General features: G+C 41.2%; 3 protein-coding genes and 1 long non-coding RNA gene across 5 annotated transcripts in view; 2 read left to right on the top strand and 2 right to left on the bottom strand.

Moving 5' to 3' along the window:
- Positions 1-52: 52 nt before the first annotated feature.
- LOC146691696 (uncharacterized) lies at positions 53-4,504 on the bottom strand. The gene is made up of 2 exons (XM_085431610.1): positions 4,437-4,504; positions 53-1,597 (listed from the first exon to the last, which is right to left on the bottom strand). The coding sequence occupies exons 1-2, from the start codon at positions 4,453-4,455 to the stop codon at positions 213-215; spliced, it is 1,404 nt and encodes a 467-aa protein (XP_085287736.1). The 5' UTR covers positions 4,456-4,504; the 3' UTR covers positions 53-212.
- Positions 4,505-5,206: 702 nt separating this feature from the next.
- On the top strand, positions 5,207-16,838 carry LOC146691695 (alpha-N-acetylgalactosaminidase-like). Of its 2 annotated transcripts, XM_085431612.1 has the most exons (9): positions 5,207-5,416; positions 5,910-6,066; positions 6,803-6,943; positions 7,232-7,443; positions 7,536-7,630; positions 7,732-7,893; positions 11,112-11,309; positions 11,414-11,554; positions 15,791-16,838. In XM_085431612.1, the coding sequence occupies exons 2-9, from the start codon at positions 5,912-5,914 to the stop codon at positions 15,992-15,994; spliced, it is 1,308 nt and encodes a 435-aa protein (XP_085287738.1). In that variant the 5' UTR covers positions 5,207-5,416; positions 5,910-5,911; the 3' UTR covers positions 15,995-16,838. The 2 variants fall into 2 exon arrangements, with proteins under 2 accessions (XP_085287738.1, XP_085287739.1); XM_085431613.1 differs by lacking the exons at positions 5,207-5,416; positions 15,791-16,838 and adding an exon at positions 13,039-13,108.
- Positions 16,839-18,594: 1,756 nt separating this feature from the next.
- On the top strand, positions 18,595-25,087 carry LOC146691694 (alpha-N-acetylgalactosaminidase-like). The gene is made up of 9 exons (XM_085431611.1): positions 18,595-18,802; positions 19,296-19,452; positions 19,728-19,868; positions 20,157-20,368; positions 20,461-20,555; positions 20,657-20,818; positions 21,197-21,394; positions 21,499-21,639; positions 24,347-25,087. The coding sequence occupies exons 2-9, from the start codon at positions 19,298-19,300 to the stop codon at positions 24,548-24,550; spliced, it is 1,308 nt and encodes a 435-aa protein (XP_085287737.1). The 5' UTR covers positions 18,595-18,802; positions 19,296-19,297; the 3' UTR covers positions 24,551-25,087.
- The window catches only part of LOC146691693 (uncharacterized), a 33,042-nt gene continuing 28,674 nt past the window's right edge, over positions 22,173-26,540 (bottom strand). Inside the window, exon 3 of the long non-coding RNA XR_014915085.1 lies at positions 22,173-22,235. This is a non-coding gene — a long non-coding RNA (uncharacterized LOC146691693). The remainder of the gene's footprint in view (positions 22,236-26,540) is intronic.

The following is a 26,540-nucleotide window of genomic DNA, read 5'->3' as shown; positions in this document are numbered from 1 at the left end:
ATTAAGGTCACTGAAATAAAAAAAAAAGGAAAGCTTTCTAATGTTTTTATTTAACACTGGTATCCACAACAGCACGTTAAAACACAAGCATTTTATCTGTATAATAGATACCATGCCTTATGACACTGGATTTAATGTTTTTGCCTCAAGTTTTTTACTTGCAAAAATGCAACACAAGAACATTTACAGACAGATGTAAACTTAGGCGTCAATCAGTCTCTGTGAGCATTTGTGGTTGGTGGTGATTTTCCTATCATGCCGCTTAGAGCGCTCCCCAAAGCCAACACTATGGCCGTTAGGACTCCCACAGTCCCCAGTTTCCCCAGAGCTGCAGTGCCCAGCGCTGCAGCCCCAAGTGCCCCGGCTCCAATAGGTGCTGCTGCTGCGGTGACAGTTTCCATGCCGATTTCTTTTATTAGCACAGGCCCCGTGAGGAGGCCCCTTTGCAGATTCACCTCAGTGTGGAACGGGCTCTTTGGTGCACCCAGAACAAATGCCCCTACCGCAACAAGGGTGATTGTTACAAGTTCTGATGCGGTGAACGGACTTGCTTTAAGTAACTGGCATTCTGCTGCCACAACTGCACCGATGATGACAGAACCTAAAACTGCTAAAGTTGAATTCCTTGACTGAAATGCCCATCTTGCTGCAACACTTGCGGCTCCAAGTGAGACCCCTGCAGCTGTGGCCGCCCCTAGCGTCCCTGCTGTGCTGCCTCTGGCCCCTAGAGAGGAGCTCCACTGCAGAATGGCTCTCAAAGCCACTGATGTCATTATAGCAACTCCCAAAGCGACCTTTCCAGCCACCTCTGGACCCAGTCCGACCATGGCCACAGTTCCCAGGCCAGCTCCAAGCAGCGCCGCAGACAGATAGGCCACCCAGAGGACTGACTGCAGCATCACAACAACCTCTTCTTTTGACCCGTCTACTGCTTCACCTGCCCCTAAACCCACAAAAAATCCCAGAATCCCCACAAAAACAGAGTAGAAGAATATTCTCTCCAGCAGTTTGCACCCAGTTTTAGATTTGGGTCTTTGAGGGACTGTTAGTAGCCTTCGAAGGACAAAGAGGACAACGATAGTCAGAATCATGCTAATGAGTCCAAAAAAGGCTCCCAACTGTCCATACACTACACTGAGGTATAGAGTGGTGAAGATGATCAACAGAGCTGTGGTCATGTCGTTAATGTTGGAATACGAGTAGACGAAAAGGACCAGAGCACCTTGCACCACAATGTAGATCCACGGTGGAAGGACGCCCGCTAACAATCCAGTAGTGACAGCACCTACCACAACAGAGGCTCCTGTTGTGGCCTCTGCTAACCAGGGCAGTCTCACTCCAACTTTACTCAACAGTGTCATCACCATGGCAGCGAGGAGGAAACCACTTCCAAGACATAAGAGTACCGAGGTGAACACGAGGCATGCCATCACTACTGCAACACCAGTGGAACCGGCCCGTCCAGCAGCCAGAGTTGCAACGTTAAGCAGGAGGCCATCTTCAGTCAGAGTGGGTTCAACTGCAAATAATGCAGCTTCTCCGAACACAAAACCTGCTGCTCCACTTCCAACGAGGGCTGACACCACACCAAAAACACCTGAAATAAAAAAGGAGTTAAGTCAAGTACTGTCTACTGTTTTACACTTGAAAGCAAATGTAAGCACTTCTAAGTATATGCATTCAGTTTGTATTACTCTAGTAGTCATCTGGAATAAGGTTTCCTTTCTAGAAAAGTGTTTTCATCCCACAAAATTTTACCTGACTTCATAAAACATAAACAACCACTAGAAACTAAAAAGGGATTTGTTCCTCATTACATTGCTTCTCTGTTATATTTAAGAGGGGAAAATAGAGTTGTAGTCAGAAGTTGAGATCCACTTATCATGGGCAAGCATGTCATAATCATTTTGGGTTTGTAATGATTTCTTAGACTTTCTTTTTCCAGGGTGTAATTATTGAGCAGCATACATTATTAATGACTGCAAATACAAGAATTGGGTGCACAAGTTTGAATTGAAGTTTGAATCTCGAGTCCACACAAGGCAAATATATACATACACAATCATCTTTTAATAAGTGGTGCTCAACGTCTTTACTTGAGAAGGTAAAGGCTTATCAACTTCTCGTTGGTGATCATGATTGACTATAACAAGCAATTTCTGTTTTCTAGCTTAAAAAGGATTTCAGAATTCACTGGATTGACAAGTTGAGGTCTGTTAAAGCCATTTCTAAACAACCTCAGATTTCAAGTTCATCAGCTCAAACAATGCTATTTAAGTATAGAGTAAAAAGTGTCACCACTTTGCCAAGGTGTGAAAGAAGACCCAAACTGTCACCCTCAGATGAGAGGAAATAGGTTAGGATGTTCAGAAATAACCCAGGAACCACAAAGGCTCAAGCCTGCCATGAACAGGAAACTGCATCACCAGTGTCACTATCCACAGTGAAGCCAGTTTTACATCACCATGGGTGAGAAAACCCTGCTTCAAAAACTAAAATTGGCATCTGCCAACATGGACAAGCCAAATGCCTTCTGGAGGCAGGTTTTATGGCAAAACGAGATAAAGACTGAGATATCTGGCCATAGGGCTGTTCGATATAACGATATATATCGGTGATGATATAAAGACATCTATCGTTTGATTTTACGCTATCGTTTGTTTCGTGGTGTTGCAAAATAAACTGTTTACGACAATATTTTTTCATCGTTCTGATGGTCACTGTAGTGGCTATATTAATTTCTTAAAGTTCTCTCTTTCTCTTATATTTAATATAACCACACTACTGACGGATAAGCGCCTGTTTTTATGCGCGACGGTAACACCTTCGCCTGTCCGCTTGTATATGTTCCACATAAGCCTTTCACAATAAAGCTCAAGATCCTGTTGAGACTTTTCAAAATAAACTGAATCACGTGAAAGAGCAGATTATTTACGGATGAGAAGTAAAAAAGAGCCGCCAGGTGCTAAAAAAAATAAACCAAACGTTAGAACAGGCAACCCGCAGCACGCCGTGTAATAAATACAAAGAAAACGGCGGCCGTTACAACTTATGTCTAAAAATGTATAGTTTCATGCATCTGTTAAAACACTCGACTCCGGGTAAAGGACGCGCAGCTGGAAACACTTCACGCAAGTCGAGCTGCCCGAGATTCACAGAATTTACAGAAAATGTTAAATTTTTGTGATTTATATCGTTATCAGGACGATAGAATTCTTATATCGGGATATGAGATTTTGGTCATATCGCACAGCCCTATCTGGCCACAGTTACAAGACACATAATTGGAGGAGTAAAGGTGATGCTTTCAAGAATGCTGTACCAACTGTCAAGCATGGTGGTGGTAGCATCATGATCTACTGCCAGTGGTACTGCCACGTTGCACAAATCGGGTGTTCCAACTGGACAACAATCCGCAAAACACACCAAAACTGGTTTCGGAATGGATAAAGCAGGCTAACATTAATAATCTGGAATGGTCTTCTAAAAGTGCCGACCTCAACCATGTCAAAAATGTGTGGACTATGCTTGAATTCCAGTTCTGTGTCAGTAAACCAACCACCTGAAATGAACTCTAATTTCTTCATAAAGATTCAAATATCCAGCCAGAATTGTGTCAGAAGCTTGCTACCAAAAGCATGTGGTGGAAGTGTAATATTAGTCGAGATGTATGTATATATATTTGAGTTTGTATGTACTTTTGACTGTGTGTGGATCTGAGAAAATTCAAAAGAACATTTTGTACTCAATTCTTGTTTTTAAAAGTTGTTAAAGATGTATGCTATACAATCATTCCACAGTAGAAAAAATAGTTCAAATGGAATCTTCATAAGCCCCAAATTACCATGTAACTCATACCCATGATGACAGTGATCACAAATGCAGGTTTGACTTCACTTGTTTATCTGACAGCTACAATTTCAGGAAGTTGAAACTAGGAAGTCTGTTTATTTCAGTTGGCCCATTATTTGCAAGAGGTCACCACGGGTGGATTAAATGCTATTATTTATGTGTAATGTTCCACATTTACACTGCGATACTGCAAGTTTGCTAACTTGTATGCGGAGATTGTTCTGCACATGCGCAAACCAGCTCCTGTCACTTTAAAGGGAAAATGAAAACGAGTGGACGACAGCAAGTTGAAACCAGGAAGTCTGTTTAAACGCAAAAAAGGACAAAAAAAGTTTCAACAGACCAGCTACCCACCCTGAAGTCTATATCAATAGAGACCGTTTTTTACCAAACGAGAGATATTAAACCCTCGTCTGCAATTGTTTTCATTTAGTTAGCTCTGGAGCATGCCTGCAGTTTTTACATCCGTGTGATATAACCATTGGGTCCAGTACATAAAGGTAGCTGCTGTATAGATTTTTAATATACTGTTTAAACCCCTGGTTTATTTAATTTTAAGTAGTTTTTGCAGCTTAGTATCTTACCCAGGCTTGCGTCTGCCATGTTTCCCTGTGTAGCAGCTCACAGGTTTCACCGTTTCCTGTTCGATGTCACGTTTGAGACACCGTGGTCTGAGCCAATCAGAAAAACACAAAAGCTGCGCGTGTCAGTGCGTCACCCTAATAGTCCAGTGTAAAAAAACAAACAGTAAACAACTGTAACATATACAGTAATATACAAATCTTTTGGGCCATCTTTTATATTTTGCTTCAAAGCAGCCTGAATTTCGTCCTTTTTTAAAGCTTTCTAAACGTTTTTCAGAATTTTTCTTTGTACATGAGCTACAGCAGAACGCTGCTGCAGGATTTATCATCTATGAATTTTTAGCAACTTTCGAAGCAACTAAATCCAGGTTTTGTGGTTCCAAATTTTGTATTCCAAGTGCTCTTCCTGCCGGATGTGGATATGTTTACATATTTGCTGTAATAATTCTAATAATAGAACTTCCTCTCTGAGGAAGAAGCAGTAGTTATTTTGTTCATCACATATGGACATCACCAGGATTGTAACTCCAAATGAGAGGTGAAGGCTACTACAATCTATGGCTTTTATGAAACAACATTGTAAGAATGATTTGATAACATTTAACATCACCTCATTAAACATAAACAGTTCGAAACTGGAATAGGTGGGGTTTTTTTGTTAGATCAAATTAGCTACAAAACTGAGGTAAATAAACCGCAATTACAGGTCTCCCCGGCGGTTTTTCTCTCTATTGCTTCCTGGTTTGTGGTCAGCTGATAGGGTTCCTTTGTCACGTGGCCCCCACTTCCTTGTCATGTGTACTTTTTTGTATATTCCCCCACAGTAGGACCGAGCGGATTTTCTTTTATCACAGTATTTATTTAAAGAAGTGAGGGAGAGACCAGAGACAAGAGCACAGAATCGGACTGCAGGAGGCTGAGCTCTTGGTCTTATTTGCTCTTTCTAGCTTTCAGTTTCCAAGAGCCGTGATCGGACTTCAGTGAGTTCAGCTTTTCATTTCATACATTTATTCAGCAAATCCCTTCGTTTAAATCATTTAAACGTGTATTAGATTCCCTGCGTTTTAAATTGCTAGAATAATTGTTGTCTATGCCAGATTAGTTATAAGTAATAAGCTACCGTCAAGTTAGTGTTTATAATACAAAAAACTCGCTTGAGATCGAGTGTTGCGTATTTACAAGAACCAAATGACGATCATGTTGCGAACAGCTTTTATATTCTAACTTTTATTTAGCAGAACATCGTTTATATAAGCATGTGATTTTTATTTGGTCATCTGACACAATCAGTTTATTTCACTGGTAAGTCATCGAGCAGGTTGTTTTGCGTTCACACCCATGTCAGGTGATTTTTCGTCAGGTGCTGCAATCATTAACCTGTATTTGCCCTTTAGTCTTCTGGACGTACTCTTCTGGCTCATCTTTGACACACTGCACTAACATCTGATTCAGCTTGTAATTTTGTATTTGCAGAAATGCATGTTGCAGTGCTCTTGTTTGCCTTTGCGCTCACTGGGACCACTTTGGCCCTTGACAATGGACTGATGAGGACCCCTCCCATGGGGTGGTTGGCATGGGAACGATACCGATGTGATATTGACTGTGAAAACGACCCAAAGAACTGCATCAGGTAAGCCAAAATTTTGAATGTGTACCACCAGGCTTGATTGTATTGAAAACTTAAAAGGTATTTAGGTATTATAACTATAATGGTCTAGTCTCAGTTTTATAGCGATATAATAACAGGATATAACAAAAGCCAGTAGAAGCAGTTGGTTTGAACAGAATATCTAATAGATATGGTAGTGCTCTTTACACTCTTTACACTCTTATCTTCAAATAGTCAGATGTCTATTCTTATTAATGTACAGAATTCACCTGCTTGCTGCCACTACTGCACATTCACCAAATGTATATACTATATATGTATATATAATGTTCTTCCCCCCCCACCCACCAACCAACCAACCAACCAACCAACCACATGTCAGGTTACATTCCATTAATAATAATAATAATAATGGATACTTTATTGATCCCCATGGGGAAATTACTTGTTTTTCTCTGCATTTGACCCATTCACTCGGTGAAGCAGTGGGCAGCCCACTAAGCAGGCGCCCGGGGAGCAGTGTGTAGGGACGGTACCTTGCTCAGGGGTACCTCAGGGTAGCCGTTAAGTGGATTTGAACCGCCGACCTTCCGATCATGGGGCGACCACTTTACCTACTGAGCTATCCCTGCCCCAGCCCCATTGTGTGTTATACAAGTATAACTATGCATGTGACAAATAAAGAACCTTGAACCAGTATCAGTGTAAATAGGAATGCGATTGAGACAATTATGAAACATCTTTGTCTTTCTTCCAGTGAAAATCTGTTCATGGACATGGCAGACAGACTTGCAGAGGATGGCTGGAAGGAACTCGGCTATGTCTACGTGAACATAGATGACTGCTGGTCTTCCAAACAAAGAGACGATCAGGGACGGCTGCAGCCTGATCCTAAGAGGTGCAGTATTTGCTGCGTGAGCACAAAGACCATTGTAAACATATATCTGTTATTGGCCAACAGTCAGTGAAGTAGTGTGACAGTCATACAATCATGTGAAAAGCAAAACACAGTACTCAGGAGATTGATAGCAGGTATGTTTTAGTGTCAGCACAAATATGAATTTTCACTTCCCTGGAAAGTGCAAAAGGAAATTGGGTTACAGGATTAAAAAAAAATCATGCTGTGGTTACAAAATGAAAGCTGAAGGCTTTTTTAAAATGTGTGTGTTTGATATTACTCTTTCAGGTTTCCAGGAGGAATCAAAAAGCTGGCACACTACTTGCATAACAGAGGCCTAAAGCTGGGCATCTATGGGGACATGGGCAAACTCACATGTATGGCCTACCCTGGCACCCCGCTGGATAAGATCGAATTAGATGCTCAAACATTTGCAGACTGGGAGGTGGATATGTTAAAATATGACGGCTGTTACTCTAATGCCATGGAGCAAGAGCTGGGTAAAAACACAAGACTGAACCTTTTCTGTGTGGATAATAAGATATTGCTGATTGGACCTCATTTGAGATCTCCTGTTCACTGTTTTGAACAGGTTACCCTCTCATGTCAAAGGCTTTAAATGCTACAGGGCGTCCCATTGGCTATTCCTGCAGCTGGCCTGCCTACCAGGGTGGGCTGCCACCTAAGGTACGATTAAAATCCAAAATACTTTTTGATGTTTTGTTTGAATCCTGTTCTAATACTTAGTATTTGCTTCTTCACTATATGAAACTGATGCGTGTTTTTAGGTAAATTACACTCAGCTGGGTGAGATCTGCAACCTGTGGCGTAACTATGGTGACATCCAGGACTCTTGGGACAGTGTACTGAACATTGTTGACTGGTTCTTTGAAAATCAGGACGCCCTGACACCTGCAGCAGGTCCTGGAAGGTGGAACGACCCTGATATGGTTTGTTCAATTGAAATTTCTTACTGTCTCCCCAAATATAAACATATTTATTATAATAATAATAACAATAATAACAATAATAATGGGGATTTTAACCACGCGGACCTGAAATCTGTACTTCACAATTTCCACCGTAATGTGAAGTGTGCTACCAGAGGAGATAGAACGTTGGACCAGGTGTACACCAACATGGCGAATGCGTACAGAGCCCAGGCTTATCCCCACCTGGGTCTGTCAGACCATCTCTCCCTTCTGCTACACCCAATATACACACAAAAGATCAAGAGCACTGGGATTACAACCAAAACCGTGAGAACATGGCCGCAGGATGCTATTCCGATGCTTCAGGACTGTTTCCACTGCACAGACTGGGATGTATTCAAGGTGCAGGACACTGACAATCGTGTCGCATTGGACAGTTACACCTCCACTGTCTTGGACTACATCTGTTTCTGTGTGGACAATGTAACAACTTGGAAACGATTCCGTGTGTTCCCTAATAATCCACCCTGGATGACACACGGAGTTCAACAACTTATTCGAACAAGGAACAACGCTTTCAAATCCGGGGACCAGGAGGCATACAGTGCTGCCAGGGCCAACCTGAGAAGAGGCATCAAGACTGCCAAGCAGCAGCACAGGAGGCGTATCGAGGCCAGGTTTGAGAACAACACAAACCCAAGGCAGGTCTGGGAGGGCATCAGGGCTATCACGGACTACAAAAGAAGAACACCATCACCCTCAGCCGACAGTTCTACTCTGGCTGAGGATCTAAATCTCTTTTATGCCCGTTTTGACAGGGAGAACACCGACCCTGTCCTGTCCCCTCTCCCCTCAACCGACCCTGCTCCGGTCCTGAGCACTCATGAGCTGAGGCGTGTGTTCCGGAGCATTAACACCAGGAAGGCGGCCGGGCCGGATGGAGTGCTGGGCCGGGTGCTAAAAGACTGTGCTGCGGACCTGGTGGACGTCTTCACCTCTATATATAACACCTCGTTGTCCTGTTCACTGGTACCATCCTGTTTCAAAGCAGCAACCATCGTTCCCATCCCAAAACAGTCAAATGTCACATGTCTGAACGATTTCAGACCTGTGGCACTCACCCCCATTCCCGCCAAATGCCTGGAGAGACTGGTCATTAAACACATCAGAGCTGCTTTTCCACCATCCCTGGACTCGCACCAGTTTGCATACAGGGAGAACCGGTCAACCGAGGATGCGATCGCCACAGTGCTGCACACATTACTGAAGCACTTGGAACACAGGAACACCTATGCACGGCTCCTCTTTGTAGACTACAGCTCGGCTTTTAATACCATCCGGCCATACAAACTCCGTCCCAAACTCCACCAACTGGGACTTAACTCCTCTCTGTGCAACTGGATTGTGGACTTCCTCACTAACCGTAGACAGAGTATCAGAGTGGGTAAGAACACCTCTTCCACCCTTGTGGTCAACACCGGTGCCCCTCAGGGGTGTGTTCTGAGCCCTCTGCTATACACTCTCTTCACCCATGACTGTATTTCCTCCTGCGCGTCCAATCTCATTGTTAAGTTTGCAGATGACACTACAGTGCTCGGACTTATATCCAACAATGATGAGACAAACTATAGGACAGAGGTGCAACAACTAGAGTCATGGTGCCACGACAATAACTTGGTCTTAAACACCAAAAAGACCAAGGAGATCATTGTAGATTTCCGGAAGAGGGGTCATAACAACCATCTGCCTCTCTTCATTGGCAGTGAGGCGGTGGAGAGGGTGAGCAGTTTTAAATTCTTGGGGGTAACTGTGACCGAGGACCTGTCCTGGGGCAACCATATCACCTCAGTTGTACGGAAGGCCCAACAGCGCCTCTACTACCTGAGGAGACTGCGGAGCGCACACATTCCCAGATCTCTGATGTTGAACTTCTACAACTGTGCCATCAGCAGCGTTCTGACGTATGGATTTCTAGTGTGGTTCCCCAGCTGCACCAAGGCCGATCAGCAAGCACTCCAGCGGGTGGTGAAAGAAGCTGGCAGAATTATTGGAACAATTCTGCCAGAGATCAGTAATATCTTCCCCACTCGCTGTCTGAGGAGGGTGCACAGTATCCTGCGGGACCAACATCACCCTGCGCGCCACCTTTTCCATCTGCTGCCCTCAGGGAGAAGGTACAGGTCTATACAGGCCAGAACATCCAGACTGGCCAACAGCCTGTATCCACAGGCTGTGAGGCTCCTGAACTCTCTGCCCCTCTCTCACGGACAATAACCATATCCAACTTCTTAATAGCAATGAACTGGTCTGCATTGGTGCATCATATCTTTATTCTCTTCCCCCTCCTGCACCCCCCCTCTTTCTTAAATAGATAACTATCATATCTGATATCATATCTCACAGTACAATAATATTGAATGGGTTGCATTGTTGTATTTTGTCATGTTTCTCAGGTCTTTGTCTGAATTTCTACGAACATTATTGCTAAGGATTGTCTTATTGCATTAGAGTCACACTGGGTTAAATATGTACACTTGGGTTTTAAGGGGTATTTATTATTTTCTTCTTTTTTTGGGGTTGTATGGAAGCCCCAAACGCAATTTCATTGTTCTTGACAATGACAATAAATAAATAAATACTAAATACTAATAATAATAATAGTTACAAAGTGCTTTATAGAATAGCATAAACAATAGAAAAGCCACATATACATGTTTCACTTACAGATACATGAACAAATACAAAATCTACCATATGATCAGAGATTCATTCCAAACCAAAAGCTCAACTACAAAAACGGATTTTAAGAAGTTGTTTAAAACAAACCACAGAATCAGCTGGCCTGTTAGGCTGAGGAAGGCCATTTCACAGTTTGGACACAATTACCTCACAAGCACGATCACCTCTGGTTTAAAAATCAGAGCGAGGGGCAGGTGGAGATGGTGTTTAGAAGACCAGAGAGGCTGGCTACAGTGAATCATTCACAGAAACTCTGCTATATAAGCAGGAGCCTGTCTATGTAGAGCTTTATATAAATAATAAAATGATTTTATATATGTCTATATTTACTGTCTCTGCTTACTCTACGATTTGTTTAAGCCTCTTCAGTGCTCTACATATACATTTGTTGTGCACAAATCATTGGCTACACCTCCATACTGAAAGAGATATTACATGTACTACTGACTACAGCCTCCAATTTAATTCTTTGGTGTGAAAATTTTTAATCTTCACAGCTGATTATTGGCGACTTTGGCCTCAGCATGGAACAGTCTCGTTCTCAGATGGCTCTCTGGGCGATCATGGCGGCTCCTCTTTTCATATCTAATGACCTCCGTACCATCTCCAGCGGTGCCCAGAGCATCCTGCGGAACGAAATGGCCATCAGCATCAACCAGGATGCCCTGGGTATCCAGGGAAGACGCATTGTGAAGGTGAAGCACAATTTAGTAGATACATTTCTTTTTTAAATGACTCTTTTTGTGGACTTTTGTGCAATGTTTTTTGTTTCATTGTTCACATTTTTTCTTTCTCTCAGGAGAAAAGTGGCATTGAAGTGTTCTGGCGCCCCCTGTCAAAAAATGCCAGCGCTTTATTGTTCTTCAGCCGTCGTACAGACATGCCCTATCGCTACACGACTTCCCTCAGCAAACTCAGCTACACTGCAGGCAGCTACAAGGTATGTGTTTATAGACTTAGGAGGGATGTGTATCGTGTTTCGACCTGGTTCACTCGAGGTGAGAGGGTTAATTTTGGCAAGCAAGGTTGACTCAGACTTCCCTGTTTTTGAAGTTTCAAAGTTAACAACGTAAAACAGCACTACAGAAAACAAACAAAAAAATCCAAGAAACAAACAAACAAAAGATTGAAATCTTTTCAAATATTATAGCATTATAGCACGGTACATGACTCAGTCTTTTATTAAATGGTAAATGGCCTGTATTTGTACAAGAATTAGCGTGAAGTAGCTTGACAATATAAGTGGGGGCCTCTCCTCGTAAGGCCATGACAGTACGAGTCAAGATTTTAAACTGATATCTGAAACTAACTGGAAGTCAGTGCAGACTCTTTAGCAATGGGGTTATATGAGAAAATTTGCGAGTTAAAGATAAGATAAGATAAGATAACCTTTATTAGTCCCACACGTGGGAAATTTGTTTTGTCACAGCAGGAAGTGGACAGTGCAAAAGTTATGAGGCAAAAATTAGAATACAATAAGAATAAATACAGTACACAACTGTACAGAATAGAATAAAATAAAATACTATATACAGTAGAATAAAATAAAATAAATATACAATAAGATAAAAATAGAATACAAATACAAATACTATATACAACTGAGTAAAAGTACAACGATGACAGAAAGGATTATTGCACTTAGTATTATTGCATATGTATGGATGTGTGTGCTTGATCAGTTAAAGTCTTTATTATGGAGTCTGACAGCAGTGGGGAGGAAAGACCTGCGAAATCTCTCCGTCCCACACCGTGGGTGCCGCAGTCTCCCACTGAAGGAGCTGCTCAGTGCTGTCACAGTCTGCTGCATGGGGTGGGAGATGTTGTCCATCAGGGATGACAGCTTAGCCGCCGTTCTCCTGTCACTCACCACCTCCACTGGGTCCAGAGGGCATCCTAGAACAGAGCTGGCCCTTCGGATAAAAGCTTTGCCGCAGCTTTTTGGACAGCTTGACGGCGATTTATAGAAGCCTTTGACAGACAAGGGGAAAGGGCATTACAACAGGCTAATTGGGACGAGACCTGAGAGACAACAGTCCTGAGTTTAGTGATATTTCTTAAGTGAAGAAAGCACAGAGGGGGTCAAAAACTTGATGTGGGCATCAAAAGATTGGTAAAAAGTTAACCCAAGATTCAGAGGTTTTACAGTGGATGAGAAAGATTCCAAACATTGTCTAATTTGGGGCTTAATGCTCTCTGGAGCCAGAATTAAACAATCTATCTTGTCTGTATTAAGCTGCAGAAAATTGTTTGCCATCCAACCATTAATTTCCTTAAGACCAATGTTCCCTCTAAGCTGTGCGCGTGAGAAATTGCGCACTGCTGGCAGGGTCTCTGCGCACAGAAAATCTGCGTTGCGCACAAAAAATAAATAAATAATCTAACCTGAATTGAAATTAAAACTTTATCAATTCTGTTTTGCAGTGTTACTCAGTAAGTGACTAGCTGCTCCCGTATGGGATTACAACGATGCCATCTTATCCCATAGTCCAGCCTATATATATATATATATATATATATATATATATATATATATATATGTATATATATATATATATATATATATATATATATATATATATATATATATATGTATGTATGTATGTATGTATGTATGTGTGTGTGTGTGTATATGTATATATATATATATATATATATGTATATATATATATATATATATATATATATATATGATCAATTCCTGAGAAAGCTCCTTACCATGCATGGAGGGTTTCACCCCAAGTCCAGCACCCTGAGGCTGTACGCTAAGCGGAAGGAAGGGGGCCGGGGACTGGTGAGTGTCAGCACCACAGTCCAGGATGAGACAACGAACATCCAAGAATACATTGGGAAGATGGCCCCAACTGACCGAGTGCTCAGTGAATACCTCAGGCAGCAGAAACCCAAGAAAGAGGAGGGAGACGAGGAACCATCATGGAAGGACAGGCCCCTGCACGGTATGTACCACCGGCAGATAGAGGAGGTGGCTGATATCCAGAAATCCTACCAGTGGCTGGACAAAGCTGGACTGAAAGACAGCACAGAGGCACTAATCATGGCAGCACAAGAACAAGCTCTGAGCACAAGATCCATAGAGGCTGGGGTCTATCACACCAGGCAAGACCCCAGGTGCAGGCTGTGTAAAGATGCCCCAGAGACAATCCAGCACATAACAGCAGGGTGCAAGATGCTAGCAGGCAAGGCATACATGGAACGCCATAACCAAGTGGCCGGCATAGTGTACAGGAACATCTGTGCCGAGTATAACCTGGAAGTCCCGAGGTCAAAATGGGAGATGCCCCCAAGGGTGGTGGAGAATGACCGAGCTAAGATCCTGTGGGACTTCCAGATACAGACGGACAAAATGGTGGTGGCTAACCAACCGGACATAGTGGTGGTAGACAAACAGAAGAAGACGGCCGTAGTGATCGATGTAGCGGTTCCGAATGACAGCAATATCAGGAAGAAGGAACACGAGAAGCTGGAGAAATACCAAGGGCTCAGAGAAGAGCTCGAGAGGATGTGGAGGGTGAAGGTAACGGTGGTCCCCGTGGTAATCGGAGCACTAGGTGCGGTGACTCCCAAGCTAGGTGAGTGGCTCCAGCAGATCCTGGGAACAACATCGGAGATCTCTGTCCAGAAGAGCGCAGTCCTGGGAACAGCTAAGATACTGCGCAGGACCCTCAAGCTCCCAGGCCTCTGGTAGAGGACCCGAGCTTGAAGGATAAACCGCCCGCAGGGGCGTGCTGGGTGTTGTTATATTTATATATATATTTATATATATATATGCAGCTAATCAACGTCATTGACAGGCTATGGCAGCGTCCTTATGTGCCGACAGCGGTGTTTTAGCTAGTAAAGCGGCGTGGCTGATGTGGAGTGAAGTCACGCTAATGATAACGTGTACAACCATTGGAGATGTGAGCAGGACAGACGGAACAATTGACGGAAAAAGTGTGGACTTTATACCAGTTTTTAAATTGTGTTGATAGGCCACGTAAAACCAGAGTTATGATAAAAATATCTGCAATCTTTCTTTGTTTTTTACTGAATACTGTCGTTGTTTATATTTACTGCGGGAAGAAACAGTAAAACCTGCGTTTTATAAGGAAAACGCCCAAAAGCACTCTCCACCTGTGAGCAAAAAACAAAACCAAAAAACCCCACCCTTTCCTATTGGTGGAAAAATGTACCATGTTGACCAATCAAAAAATGATGTGGCAACATGGCATTTAGTCATTTAGGAGAGGGGGAAGTTTTAGGAGTGACGGCCATGTTTTGAGATGTGAGAGATTTGCAACGTTTAGCGCAAATCTTGTGTAGTTAGTGTGTAGTGTAGTCAATAGTTTTGTTGTGTGTGTCAGAACAATGAGGCGACTACTGAATGTTACAGGTGTTACAGGAGTGATACATCTCCTGTTGTCAGGCCTGCAGGTATCAGGCTGTTGTTCTCCTTTATCTCATAGTGGACAGAAATTATGTTTTGGAGTGGCACGAATAATTTGTGTGCCATCAAATTTGATGCAGAGCTTTATAAAAAAAATAAATTAAAAAATTAAAAAAAGAAAGTTTTGTTTTCAAAATTGGAGTTCAGGTTATTCTTTACTTCCAAAAGTGTTAACATACTACACAGGTCATGAACAAGATTTTTTTTTTTAAATTTTCATTGTAAGTGGGCTAAAGCAGTTAATTAAAAGTAGTCTAAGACAAATGCTGTAATTTGATTATTTTAATAAACCATGTAACTTGGATGGATTCGATGCTGGCGTGACCACAGTGCACACGTCTGCTGTTGCTCACAGTGGTCCAAGGGACCGCTCAGGGAGTTTGTGTGTTCGCTCAGACACATGAAAAATTAGAGGGAACATTGCTTAAGACAGTCCATTAGAATGGATAGTTTATTCAATTCATAAGGTTTAAAAGAAAGGTACAGCTGAATATCATCTGCATACAGATGATAGGATATGGATTTAAAATGACTACTAATATGGCCTAGTGGTAGGATATACAATGAGAACAACAATGGACTTAGAACAGATCTTTAAGTAACACATGATGAGAATCTAGCTACATCTGACCAAAGGTTTCCCACTGAGACCAAAAGTGTTCTATCAGCAAGATGTCTGTCTTTATACTTGCTAGAGAAATTCACTTCTGTTTCCCGTCTTCTTTGTAGGTTTTCAATGTCTTCACAGATGAGACCGCATCGCTCAAAGACTCCACTGAATTTGTAGTGTCCGTGAACCCCACAGGGGTGGTGATGTGGTACGTCTCTGCACCTGCCAAATTCAACCTCCGCCAGTTCTATCAAGGGGGCACGCTCCATGGTCGTGTCTATGATGATCGTGAGGAAAATGCCATTCCACGGGTTTTCCTCTGACCACTCACAGACCCCACTTTCTAATCCTTAAGTTTTTGTCTTTTACCTCAGTAGTAATGTCTTGATGATCGAATGATTTGTTTCTATCTAAGCACAGGTGCAGGCGCATAGCTCTGAACTGTGTCTTACAATTGCCTCTTCCAAGTAAGAACATGCTTGAAACTCAGGGTCATCCACTTTACATCTGTATATGGCACAAATGTGCTCTTGTTGATGCGATCTCCAGCTGGATCTTCACTTGAAAGTAACTGGGCCACAAGAGTTTCTGTGCTCAACAGTAAAGAGAGATGATGATTTTAAAATTTTATCTGAGATGTGCCAAAGCAAAGTCACTGATCCCAGATCGGGAGGTCTTCACTTGTCTTAGGCTACGTCCACACGTACACGGGTATTTTTGAAAACAGAGATTTTCCGTTTTCCTTTTAAAAAAATAATCCCGTCCACACGTAAACACAGAAATGAAGGAAAACGCTGCTAGGAACATGCCAAAGCAACAGTTGGCGATATATTCTTAACCGTGTAGAAATGTTGGCCAATCAGAAGTCTAGAAGCCTGGGTGGGAAATAGTAAACAAAGCTGGGGCATAGAAGCAGAACCAAGTTGTATGTGTGGAGGGACAGTAACTGTGTGTGTATATGTAAGCATTTAAACACTGCACCCGTGTACGTGTGGACGTAGCCTTAAGATTTTTTTTTTAAATAGAGATCAGTCTTTGTCAGCTCAGAAAGACAAATGTGGAAAAAAAGTTTTAGAAAAAACTCATTAATGATTTATATGTTTTTATGTGACCTAAGTAAACAATTTATCATCAAATTCTCTAAATAAATGAAAACGCTGTATTTCAGTTCTTCAGGTTTCCTTTCAGTGATTAAGATGTTTTTCACTTTTAGCTTTCACTTGCCAGTTCTTTGTCCCAGAGTGACTTATCTTAAGGTCAGTTTAGTTCCAGTTCTGTTTTCTATAAAATTTATTTATTTATTTATATAATACTTGTAGTTCTTGGTCTTTTTTTTTTTTTAGTTCTTGGTATTGAATGCATTTTCACCAAAGTGAGAGTCACAAGACTTTATCTTATAGCATTTATCATCTATGAATTTTTAGCAACTTTTGAAGCAACTAAATCCAGGTTTTGTGGTTCCAAATTTTGTATTCCAAGTGCTCCTCCTGCTGGATGTGGATATGTTTACACTTTTGCTGTAAGGAAGAAGCAGTAGTTATTTTGTTCATCACCCAAAGACATCACCAGGATTGTAACGCCAAATGAGAGGTGAAGGCTACTACAATCTATAGCTTTTTATGAAACATAATGTATGAATGATTTGATCACATTTAACATCACCTCATTAAACATAAACAGTTCGAAACTGGAATAGGTGTTTTTTTTTTTTTTAGTTTTTTTTTTAGATCAGCTACAGAACTGAGGTAAATAAACGTAATCCAGAGCTTCCCAAAGTGTGGGGTCCGGTATGAAAAGTGGAAAAAAAACCCCCCAAATGCTTGGACACTGCTAACACAGGGCGCCCACACAAACGCAGAGCAGGAGATGAAGCATAGCTGAATATGTTTCCAAACCAACTTCATTCTAAGCCAAAGACTAGAAAATATGGTGAAGCATATCTTCCCTTTGGTTTCACCTGCACAAGTGCCAAGGTAGGTCTCTCCTGCATAATTGGTTTTCCCTGTGTTGGGAGCGGGCTGGGCTCTTCAAATCATGGACAAACAGTATCCCACATAATAGATTTTTAGTTCACAAACACTTGTTGTAATGACTAACTACACCTGACATTTTGGGGATGTTAGCTCTGTACAAAGTAAAGTTACAGTGGGATACAAATAATATCAGGCTGATCCTGCTACGATTTGTTCCCTCGGTTCAAATCAAGACAAACAGTATCCCACAGCTGTTTATGTTTTTAAACCCATTTTGCACAGAGAGGCATTTTTTTGAAAAATGTATTGACAGCAATGTTGAATATTTTTACACAGAAAAAAACAACTACACGTAAAAAAATCACACCGTGATGCCTCTGCCTTTATAAATGGAGGGACAGTAACTGCGTGTGTATGTAAGCGTGTAAAAACTGAAGATAGTCAGATTAACAGTATTTTGTCTCTATCTGCCATTCTGCAATTCATCTCATGTAAACAATAAGGTGGCGCACAGTCTGACGTGAAAAAAGGCACATACCTTTGACATTGCGTGACGAACTCTGTATTCCTCTTCCACATGTAAACGCAAAAAGGACTTTTATAAAATCTCCGTTTTCGGTGATTCGAAACACGTAGGTGTGGACGTAGCACAAAAGAGTTAGTAGTTTACTTTCTTACTACCTGTAATTTATTGCAGATTACTTGTATTTGCCTAATTGTTTACTAAATGTTTGAGGTGTGAAATAAACCGCAATGGAGCAAAATACAGGTGTGTGTGGTTGGAGGATGTGTTTGTGCATGCGTGCGCGCGGGGGGGGGGGGGCAACATTTTCCTTGTAAAACAAAGGGGGGCCTAGCAAAAAAGTTTGGGAACCACTGTAATCAACGGTCTCCCCGGCGCTTTTTGTCTCGCTTCCTGGTTTGTGGTCAGCTGATAGGGTTCCTTTGTCACGTGGCCCCCACTTCCTTGTCATGTGTACTTTTTTGTATATTCCCCCACAGTAGGACCGAGCGGATTTTCTTTTATCACAGTATTTATTTAAAGAAGTGAGGGAGAGACCAGAGACAAGAGCACAGAATCGGACTGCAGGAGGCTGAGCTCTTGGTCTTATTTGCTCTTTCTAGCTTTCAGTTTCCAAGAGCCGTGATCGGACTTCAGTGAGTTCAGCTTTTCATTTCATACATTTATTCAGCAAATCCCTTCGTTTAAATCATTTAAACGTGTATTAGATTCCCTGCGTTTTAAATTGCTAGAATAATTGTTGTCTATGCCAGATTAGTTATAAGTAATAAGCTACCGTCAAGTTAGTGTTTATAATACAAAAAACTCGCTTGAGATCGAGTGTTGCGTATTTACAAGAACCAAATGACGATCATGTTGCGAACAGCTTTTATATTCTAACTTTTATTTAGCAGAACATCGTTTATATAAGCATGTGATTTTTATTTGGTCATCTGACACAATCAGTCTATTTCACTGGTAAGTCATTGAGCAGGTTGTTTTGCGTTCACACCCATGTCAGGTGATTTTTCGTCAGGTGCTGCAATCATGAACCTGTATTTGCCCTTTAGTCTTCTGGACGTACTCTTCTGGCTCATCTTTGACACACTGCACTAACATCTGATTCAGCTTGTAATTTTGTATTTGCAGAAATGCATGTTGCAGTTCTCTTTTTTGCCTTTGCGCTCACTGGGACCACTTTGGCCCTTGACAATGGACTGATGAAGACCCCTCCCATGGGGTGGTTGGCATGGGAACGATACCGATGTGATATTGACTGTGAAAACGACCCAAAGAACTGCATCAGGTAAGCCAAAATTTTGAATGTGTACCACCAGGCTTGATTGTATTGAAAACTTAAAAGGTATTTAGGTATTATAACTATAATGGTCTAGTCTCAGTTTTATAGCGATATAATAACAGGATATAACAAAAGCCAGTAGAAGCAGTCGGTTTGAACAGAATATCTAATAGATATGGTAGTGCTCTTTACACTCTTTACACTCTTATCTTCAAATGCAGTATCAGTGTAAATAGGAATGCGATTGAGACAATTATGAAACATCTTTGTCCTTCTTCCAGTGAAAATCTGTTCATGGACATGGCAGACAGACTTGCAGAGGATGGCTGGAAGGAACTTGGCTACGTCTACGTGAACATAGATGACTGCTGGTCTTCCAAACAAAGAGACGATCAGGGACGGCTGCAGCCTGATCCTAAGAGGTGCAGTATTTGCTGCGTGAGCACAAAGACCATTGTAAACATATATCTGTTATTGGCCTACAGCCAGTGAAGTAGTGTGACAGTCATACAATCATGTGAAAAGCAAAACACAGTACTCAGGAGATTGATAGTAGGTATGTTTTAGTGTCAGCACAAATATGAATTTTCACTTCCCTGGAAAGTGCAAAAGGAAATTGGGTTACAGGATTAAAAAAAAATCATGCTGTGGTTACAAAATGAAAGCTGAAGGCTTTTTTAAAATGTGTGTGTTTGATATTACTCTTTCAGGTTTCCAGGAGGAATCAAAAAGCTGGCACACTACTTGCATAACAGAGGCCTAAAGCTGGGCATCTATGGGGACATGGGCAAACTCACATGTGGGGGCTACCCTGGCACCCCGCTGGACAAGATCGAATTAGATGCTCAAACATTTGCAGACTGGGAGGTGGATATGTTTAAATATGACGGCTGTTACTCTAATGCCACGGAGCAAGAGCTGGGTAAAAACACAAGACTGAACCTTTTCTGTGTGGATAATAAGATATTGCTGATTGGACCTCATTTGAGATCTCCTGTTCACTGTTTTGAACAGGTTACCCTCTCATGTCAAAGGCTTTAAATGCTACAGGGCGTCCCATTGGCTATTCCTGCAGCTGGCCTGCCTACCAGGGTGGGCTGCCACCTAAGGTACGATTAAAATCCAAAATACTTTTTGATGTTTTGTTCGAATCCTGTTCTAATACTTAGTATTTGCTTCTTCACTATATGAAACTGATGCGTGTTTTTAGGTAAATTACACTCAGCTGGGTGAGATCTGCAACCTGTGGCGTAACTATGGTGACATCCAGGACTCTTGGGACAGTGTACTGAACATTGTTGACTGGTTCTTTGAAAATCAGGACGCCCTGACACCTGCAGCAGGTCCTGGAAGGTGGAACGACCCTGATATGGTTTGTTCAATTGAAATTTGTAATATCTTCCCCAAATGTGAAGTGCTTTAGGGAATAGCATAAGCAATAGAAAAGCCACAAATACATGTTTAAACTTACAGACACATGAACAAACACAAAATTGAACATATGATCAGAGATTCATTCCAAACCAAAAGCTCATCTACAAAAACGGGTTTTCAGAAGTTGTTTAAAACAAACCACAGAATCTGTCTCTGCTTACTCTACGATTTGTTTAAGCCTCTTCAGTGCTCTACATATATATTTGTTGTGCACAAATCATTCAGCTACACCTCCATACTGAAAGAGATATTACATGTACTACAGACTACAGCCTCCAATTTAATTCTTTGGTGTGAAAATTTTTAATCTTCACAGCTGATTATTGGCGACTTTGGCCTCAGCATGGAACAGTCTCGTTCTCAGATGGCTCTCTGGGCGATCATGGCGGCTCCTCTTTTCATGTCTAATGACCTCCGTACCATCTCCAGCGGTGCCCAGAGCATCCTGCGGAACAAAATGGCCATCAGCATCAACCAGGATGCCCTGGGTATCCAGGGAAGACGCATTGTGAAGGTGAAGCACAATTTAGTAGATACATTTCTTTTTTAAATGACTCTTTTTGTGGACTTTTGTGCAATGTTTTTTGTTTCATTGTTCACATTTTTTCTTTCTCCCAGGAGAAAAGTGGCATTGAAGTATTCTGGCGCCCCCTGTCAAAAAATGCCAGCGCTTTATTGTTCTTCAGCCGTCGTACAGACATGCCCTATCGCTACACAACTTCCCTCAGCAAACTCAACTACACTGCAGGCAGCTACAAGGTATGTGTTTATAGACTTAGGAGGGATGTGTATCGTGTTTCGACCTGGTTCACTCGGGGTGAGAGGGGTAATTTTGGCAAGCAAGGTTAACTCAGACTTCCCTGTTTTTGAAGTTTGAGGTTACCAACGTAAAACAGCACTACAGAAGACAAACGGGGAAAAAAATTTCAAGAAACAAACAAACAAAAGATTGAAATCTATTCAAATATTATAGCATTATAGCACGGTACATGACTCAGTCTTTTATTAGGATTACGTGAATAAAATTAAATCATGTGCTGCACTAACCTACCAAAATCATCCAAGTAGATCAACTCCTAATCTGTGATCAGTTGGGGTGGTGTGAAATGTGGAAGCTAACACCTGACCCAGTCTCCAGGGTGTGGCGAGTGTCTCAAACGACAACCAAAAAAACAAGTTACACAACAACAAAGTATCAACTGCAAGTCCAGCTCGTCATACACAAGGCCAGATCACGGGGGCAGGCTGACATTAAATCAGAGCTGCCCTGGGTGACAGTCATGCTTCTTGTTTAAAGCAGGTGTCGTTATTATGGTTGGAGCACTGGAACTCAGGCACTGGTCCAATGAGTCATACTGGAAGAGAACACCAAAAGGGAGCTGTCAGGATGGCAAGCTGGATGTGATACAACTGCTGGCTCCAGTTCTTATTTCGCACTAAGCAAGCACAGAAAATTTGCATAGTCACTCATGCTAGTGCTGAAACTGCTGCAGCAGGTCAGGGCAGTTGTGCGAGCTTAACTGGTGTTGGTATTCAATTCAATTCAATTTTATTTATATAGCGCCAAATCACAACAAAAGTCGCCTCAAGGCGCATTATATTGTACAGTAGATCGCACAATAATAGATACAGAGAAAAACCCAACAATCATATGACCCCCTATGAGCAGCAGTTTGGCGACAGTGGGAAGGAAAACTCCCTTTTAACAGGAAGAAAACTCCAGCAGAACCAGGCTCAGGGACGGGCGGGGCCATCTGCTGCGACCGGTTGGGGTGAGAGAAGGAAAACAGGATAAAGACATGCTGTGGAAGAGAGACAGATTTACGGAAACATATGTGTTGTAGGTCTTTTAGGATATCAATTGAATGACTAAAACAACAAAACATTGTGGGTGTGTTTTATATAAAATCCCTTTAAGCTGAACACGATAAAAAAAATCCTGCAAATGCAGTCACACTAAAAGGTAAAGGAGATGTAGTAATGCTGGGCCTTTACATACACCACATTGACAAAAGTTTGACAGTATGGTGTATATGCATTAACATTAACAAGATTTAACAACAGCCCAACAATTGTGTCCCCCAGGCTTCATCACATGGGTTTCTAGTCTGTAGAAGATATTAGGTGTGTAATGTGGAGATGGCTTTCATCTGTGTATATTGTGTATAGTCCCTGGGCTGTTCCTTTCCCTCTGACCTAGAGATTTGGAATTCAGCCATAATACACCAGTTGGACATCTGTTCCCTGCCACTCTACAAATTCAGTAGAATCTTTCTGAACATTATTAATGTACAATATGAAGAAGAGTCGAAACCATTTATTAGCGGGCAATATTGTTGGCCGGTATTAGTTATTGGTGTCAGCATTATAATAGCTACTGAATGAAAATTAGGAAACGAGAGGGGTGAAACACCCTTCAACCCTGTTAGGATTGCTGTCTTTGAATTTTTTTTTTCCACCAGGGGGCACTCTGCAACTTCTTTGTTTTGAAATCTCAAAGAAAACAAATATTGACAGTATTGGACTTTTAAATATAGCTATCATATTTGACCAAATATTAGTATCTGTATCAGAGAGAGAAAGAGAGAGAGATCCATAGCTTTGGCGCTAAGGTTTGGAAGGCATAATCCTCTATGGTTTTCAGACAGGTGTAGAATCCCCAGTAGACCACTATCAGTGTACCTAAGGATCCAGTTTGGAGAATTAGCGTGAAGTAGCTTGACAATATAAGTGGGGGCCTCTCCTCGTAAGGCCATGACAGTACGAGTCAAGATTTTAAATTGATATCTGAAATTAACTGGAAGCCAGTGCAGACTCTTTAGCAATGAGAAAATATCACACCATTTTGGACAGCTTAACGGCGATTTATAGAAGCCTTTGACAGACAAGGAAAAAGGGCATTACAACAGGCTAATTGGGAGGAGACGAAGACATCAAGCTTCTCCAATTCACCTTGAGAGACAACAGTCCTGAGTTTAGTGATATTTCTTAAGTGAAGAAAGCACAGAGGGGGTCAAAGATTCAGAGGTTTTACAGTGAATGAGAAACATCCCAATAATTGTCTAATTTGAGGCTTAATGCTCTCTGGAGCCAGAATTAAACAATCTATCTTGTCTGTATTAAGCTGCAGAAAATTGTTTGCCATCCAACCATTAATTTCCTTAAGACAGTCCATTAGAATGGATAGTTTATCCAATTCATAAGGTTTAAAAGAAAGGTACAGCTGAATATCATCTGCATACAGATGATAGGAAATGGATTTAAAATGACTACTAATATGGCCTAGTGGTAGGATATACAATGAGAACAACAATGGACTTAGAACAGATCTTTAAGTAACACATGATGAGAATCTAGCTACATCTGACCAAAGGTTTCCCACTGAGACCAAAAGTGTTCTATCAGCAAGATGTCTGTCTTTATACTTGCTAGAGAAATTCACTTCTGTTTCTCGTCTTCTTTGTAGGTTTTCAACGTCTTCACAGATGAGACCGCATCGCTCAAAGACTCCACTGAATTTGTAGTGTCAGTGAACCCCACAGGGGTGGTGATGTGGTACGTCTCTGCACCTGCCAAATTCAACCTCCGCCAGTTCTATCAAGGGGGCACGCTCCATGGTCGTGTCTATGATGATCGTGAGGAAAATGCCATTCCACGGGTTTTCCTCTGACCACTCACAGACCCCACTTTCTAATCCTTAAGTTTTTGTCTTTTACCTCAGTAGTAATGTCTTGATGATCGAATGATTTGTTTCTATCTAAGCACAGGTGCAGGCGCATAGCTCTGAACTGTGTTTTACAATTGCCTCTTCCAAGTAAGAACATGCTTGAAACTCAGGGTCATCCACTTTACATCTGTATATGGCACAAATGTGCTCTTGTTGATGCGATCTCCAGCTGGATCTTCACTTGAAAGTAACTGGGCCACAAGAGTTTCTGTGCTCAACAGTAAAGAGAGATGATGATTTTAAAATTTTATCTGAGATGTGCCAAAGCAAAGTCACTGATCCCAGATCGGCACTGTGACTGAGAGGTCTTCACTTGTCTTAGATTTTGTTTTTTAATAGAGATTAGTCTTTGTCAGCTCAGAAAGACAAAAGTGGAAACAAGTTTTAGAAAAAACTCATTAATGATTTATATGTTTTTATGTGACCTAAGTAAACAATTTGTCATCAAATTCTCTAAATAAATGAAAACGCTGTATTTCAGTTCTTCGGGTTTCCTTACAGTGATTACACGCTACATACTACAACTACATAGTACATACAAACATATGCAGCAGAGTGCTTTGATTTTTGCACTATACATCCATATGAGTAATATGGGTTCCAGCCAGCTCCTACAAGCTTTTTCAAAGGTACCAAGATGTTTTTCACTTTTAGCTTTCACTTCCCAGTTCTTTGTCAGAAAGTGACATCTCTTAAGGTCAGTTTAGTTCCAGTTCTGTTTTCTATAAAATTTATTTATTTTTATAATACAAAAAAACCCCTTTCATCAAGTAGTTCTTGGTATTGAATGCACTTTCACTCTACTGTTATCTAAAGCAGGGCTGTTAAAATCATTTTATATCCCCTTAAAACCTGAGCTATGAAGTGATTGCCAGAAAATTCATTTTTTTTGAAAATGGAGAGTTTATTGAACCAACTGACATATTTGTTTAAAAAAATAATAATTAAATTTTACTTTCCATGTATGACTTTTTATTTTTCCCTATTGCTAACTCTTGCGTTTAAAAAAAAAAAAAGAAGCTTAACTTTATTGTGCAATTCATTAACATTTTGCAGTGGGGAAAAATATCCCACAGATGTTAAAATCTCAAAACCTCATAAAAAACTGTAAGTATTAAATATGATACACTGGGCATTAATGAGTTAAAATTGACCCATTTTCCCATTAACTTAGAAACAAGCAAAACAAAAAAATATTTTAATTGTTCCTCTTTCTTTCAGTATAAAGAAATCTAAACCCTGAAATGTCTCAAGTAAAAGAAATACAAGTTCATTGTTACGTCTTAGTATTTTTTACACTTTATAAATTAAACACAGTTGTAGTAAGTCGAATTAAGCTCCCAGCACGATGCTTTGGGCTTAAATTTTAGAAATACAAAAAGACTATGCCAAGTATTTGTGAAGTAATTACATCACTACATCTTTACTGTTAAATGACAAAGAGAAAATGTCCTTTTTACTGTGAACCAACTTTGAAAAGATACATTTCTATATTAACTAGTAACAAAACTGTCAAAACTAGTTAAATGTGTAAATTTGTGCCTTCCTCCTTTGCATTTCTCATGGTCTAATATAGCCTATCGTTAGCAACGTGAAGTCTTTTTAACTTTGAATGAATAAATGATCACTCAAAGACCCCCTTGTAGTTTGGTACCTATATACAGAAATGTAACATACAGATTTGGTTGGCAGACAAAGGCACCGAACATACAAAGAAAAACCCATAATTTAGCTAACATACACTCAGAGTCAACCCTATATGCAGCCAGCAGAGGTCAGCACTGCTCTTCAGTCTGTCTCGGCCTTCTCGCCACTGCCAAAAAGTGCACCTGCTTAACAGTGCAAGGACAATCAGTCCATTCTGCTTTGTCCTTTTTCTCTCGATTATGCTTTCCTCTCTGACGTCACCTTCTCTAATTTGGACACTTGTACT

This window comes from Copadichromis virginalis, linkage group LG15, assembly GCF_057382275.1.
Source record: "Copadichromis virginalis isolate Kocher_CV1m ecotype Utaka linkage group LG15, C_Virginalis_male_GT1.1, whole genome shotgun sequence".
NCBI lineage: Eukaryota > Metazoa > Chordata > Actinopteri > Cichliformes > Cichlidae > Copadichromis > Copadichromis virginalis.
Note: the sequence above shows the minus strand (reverse complement) of the source record. Positions and strands in the feature narration are given on the sequence as shown.

Coding starts and splice junctions, on each gene's coding strand:
- LOC146691695 (XM_085431612.1), top strand. CDS start 5,912: ATGCATGTTGCAGTGCTCTTGTTTGCCTTTGCGCTCACTGGGACCACT. Junction 6,944..7,231: donor CTGCAGCCTGATCCTAAGAG/GTGCAGTATTTG, acceptor TTACTCTTTCAG/GTTTCCAGGAGGAATCAAAA. Junction 11,555..15,790: donor ACACTGCAGGCAGCTACAAG/GTATGTGTTTAT, acceptor TCTTCTTTGTAG/GTTTTCAATGTCTTCACAGA.
- LOC146691694 (XM_085431611.1), top strand. CDS start 19,298: ATGCATGTTGCAGTTCTCTTTTTTGCCTTTGCGCTCACTGGGACCACT. Junction 20,556..20,656: donor AGGGTGGGCTGCCACCTAAG/GTACGATTAAAA, acceptor GCGTGTTTTTAG/GTAAATTACACTCAGCTGGG. Junction 21,395..21,498: donor AGGGAAGACGCATTGTGAAG/GTGAAGCACAAT, acceptor TCTTTCTCCCAG/GAGAAAAGTGGCATTGAAGT.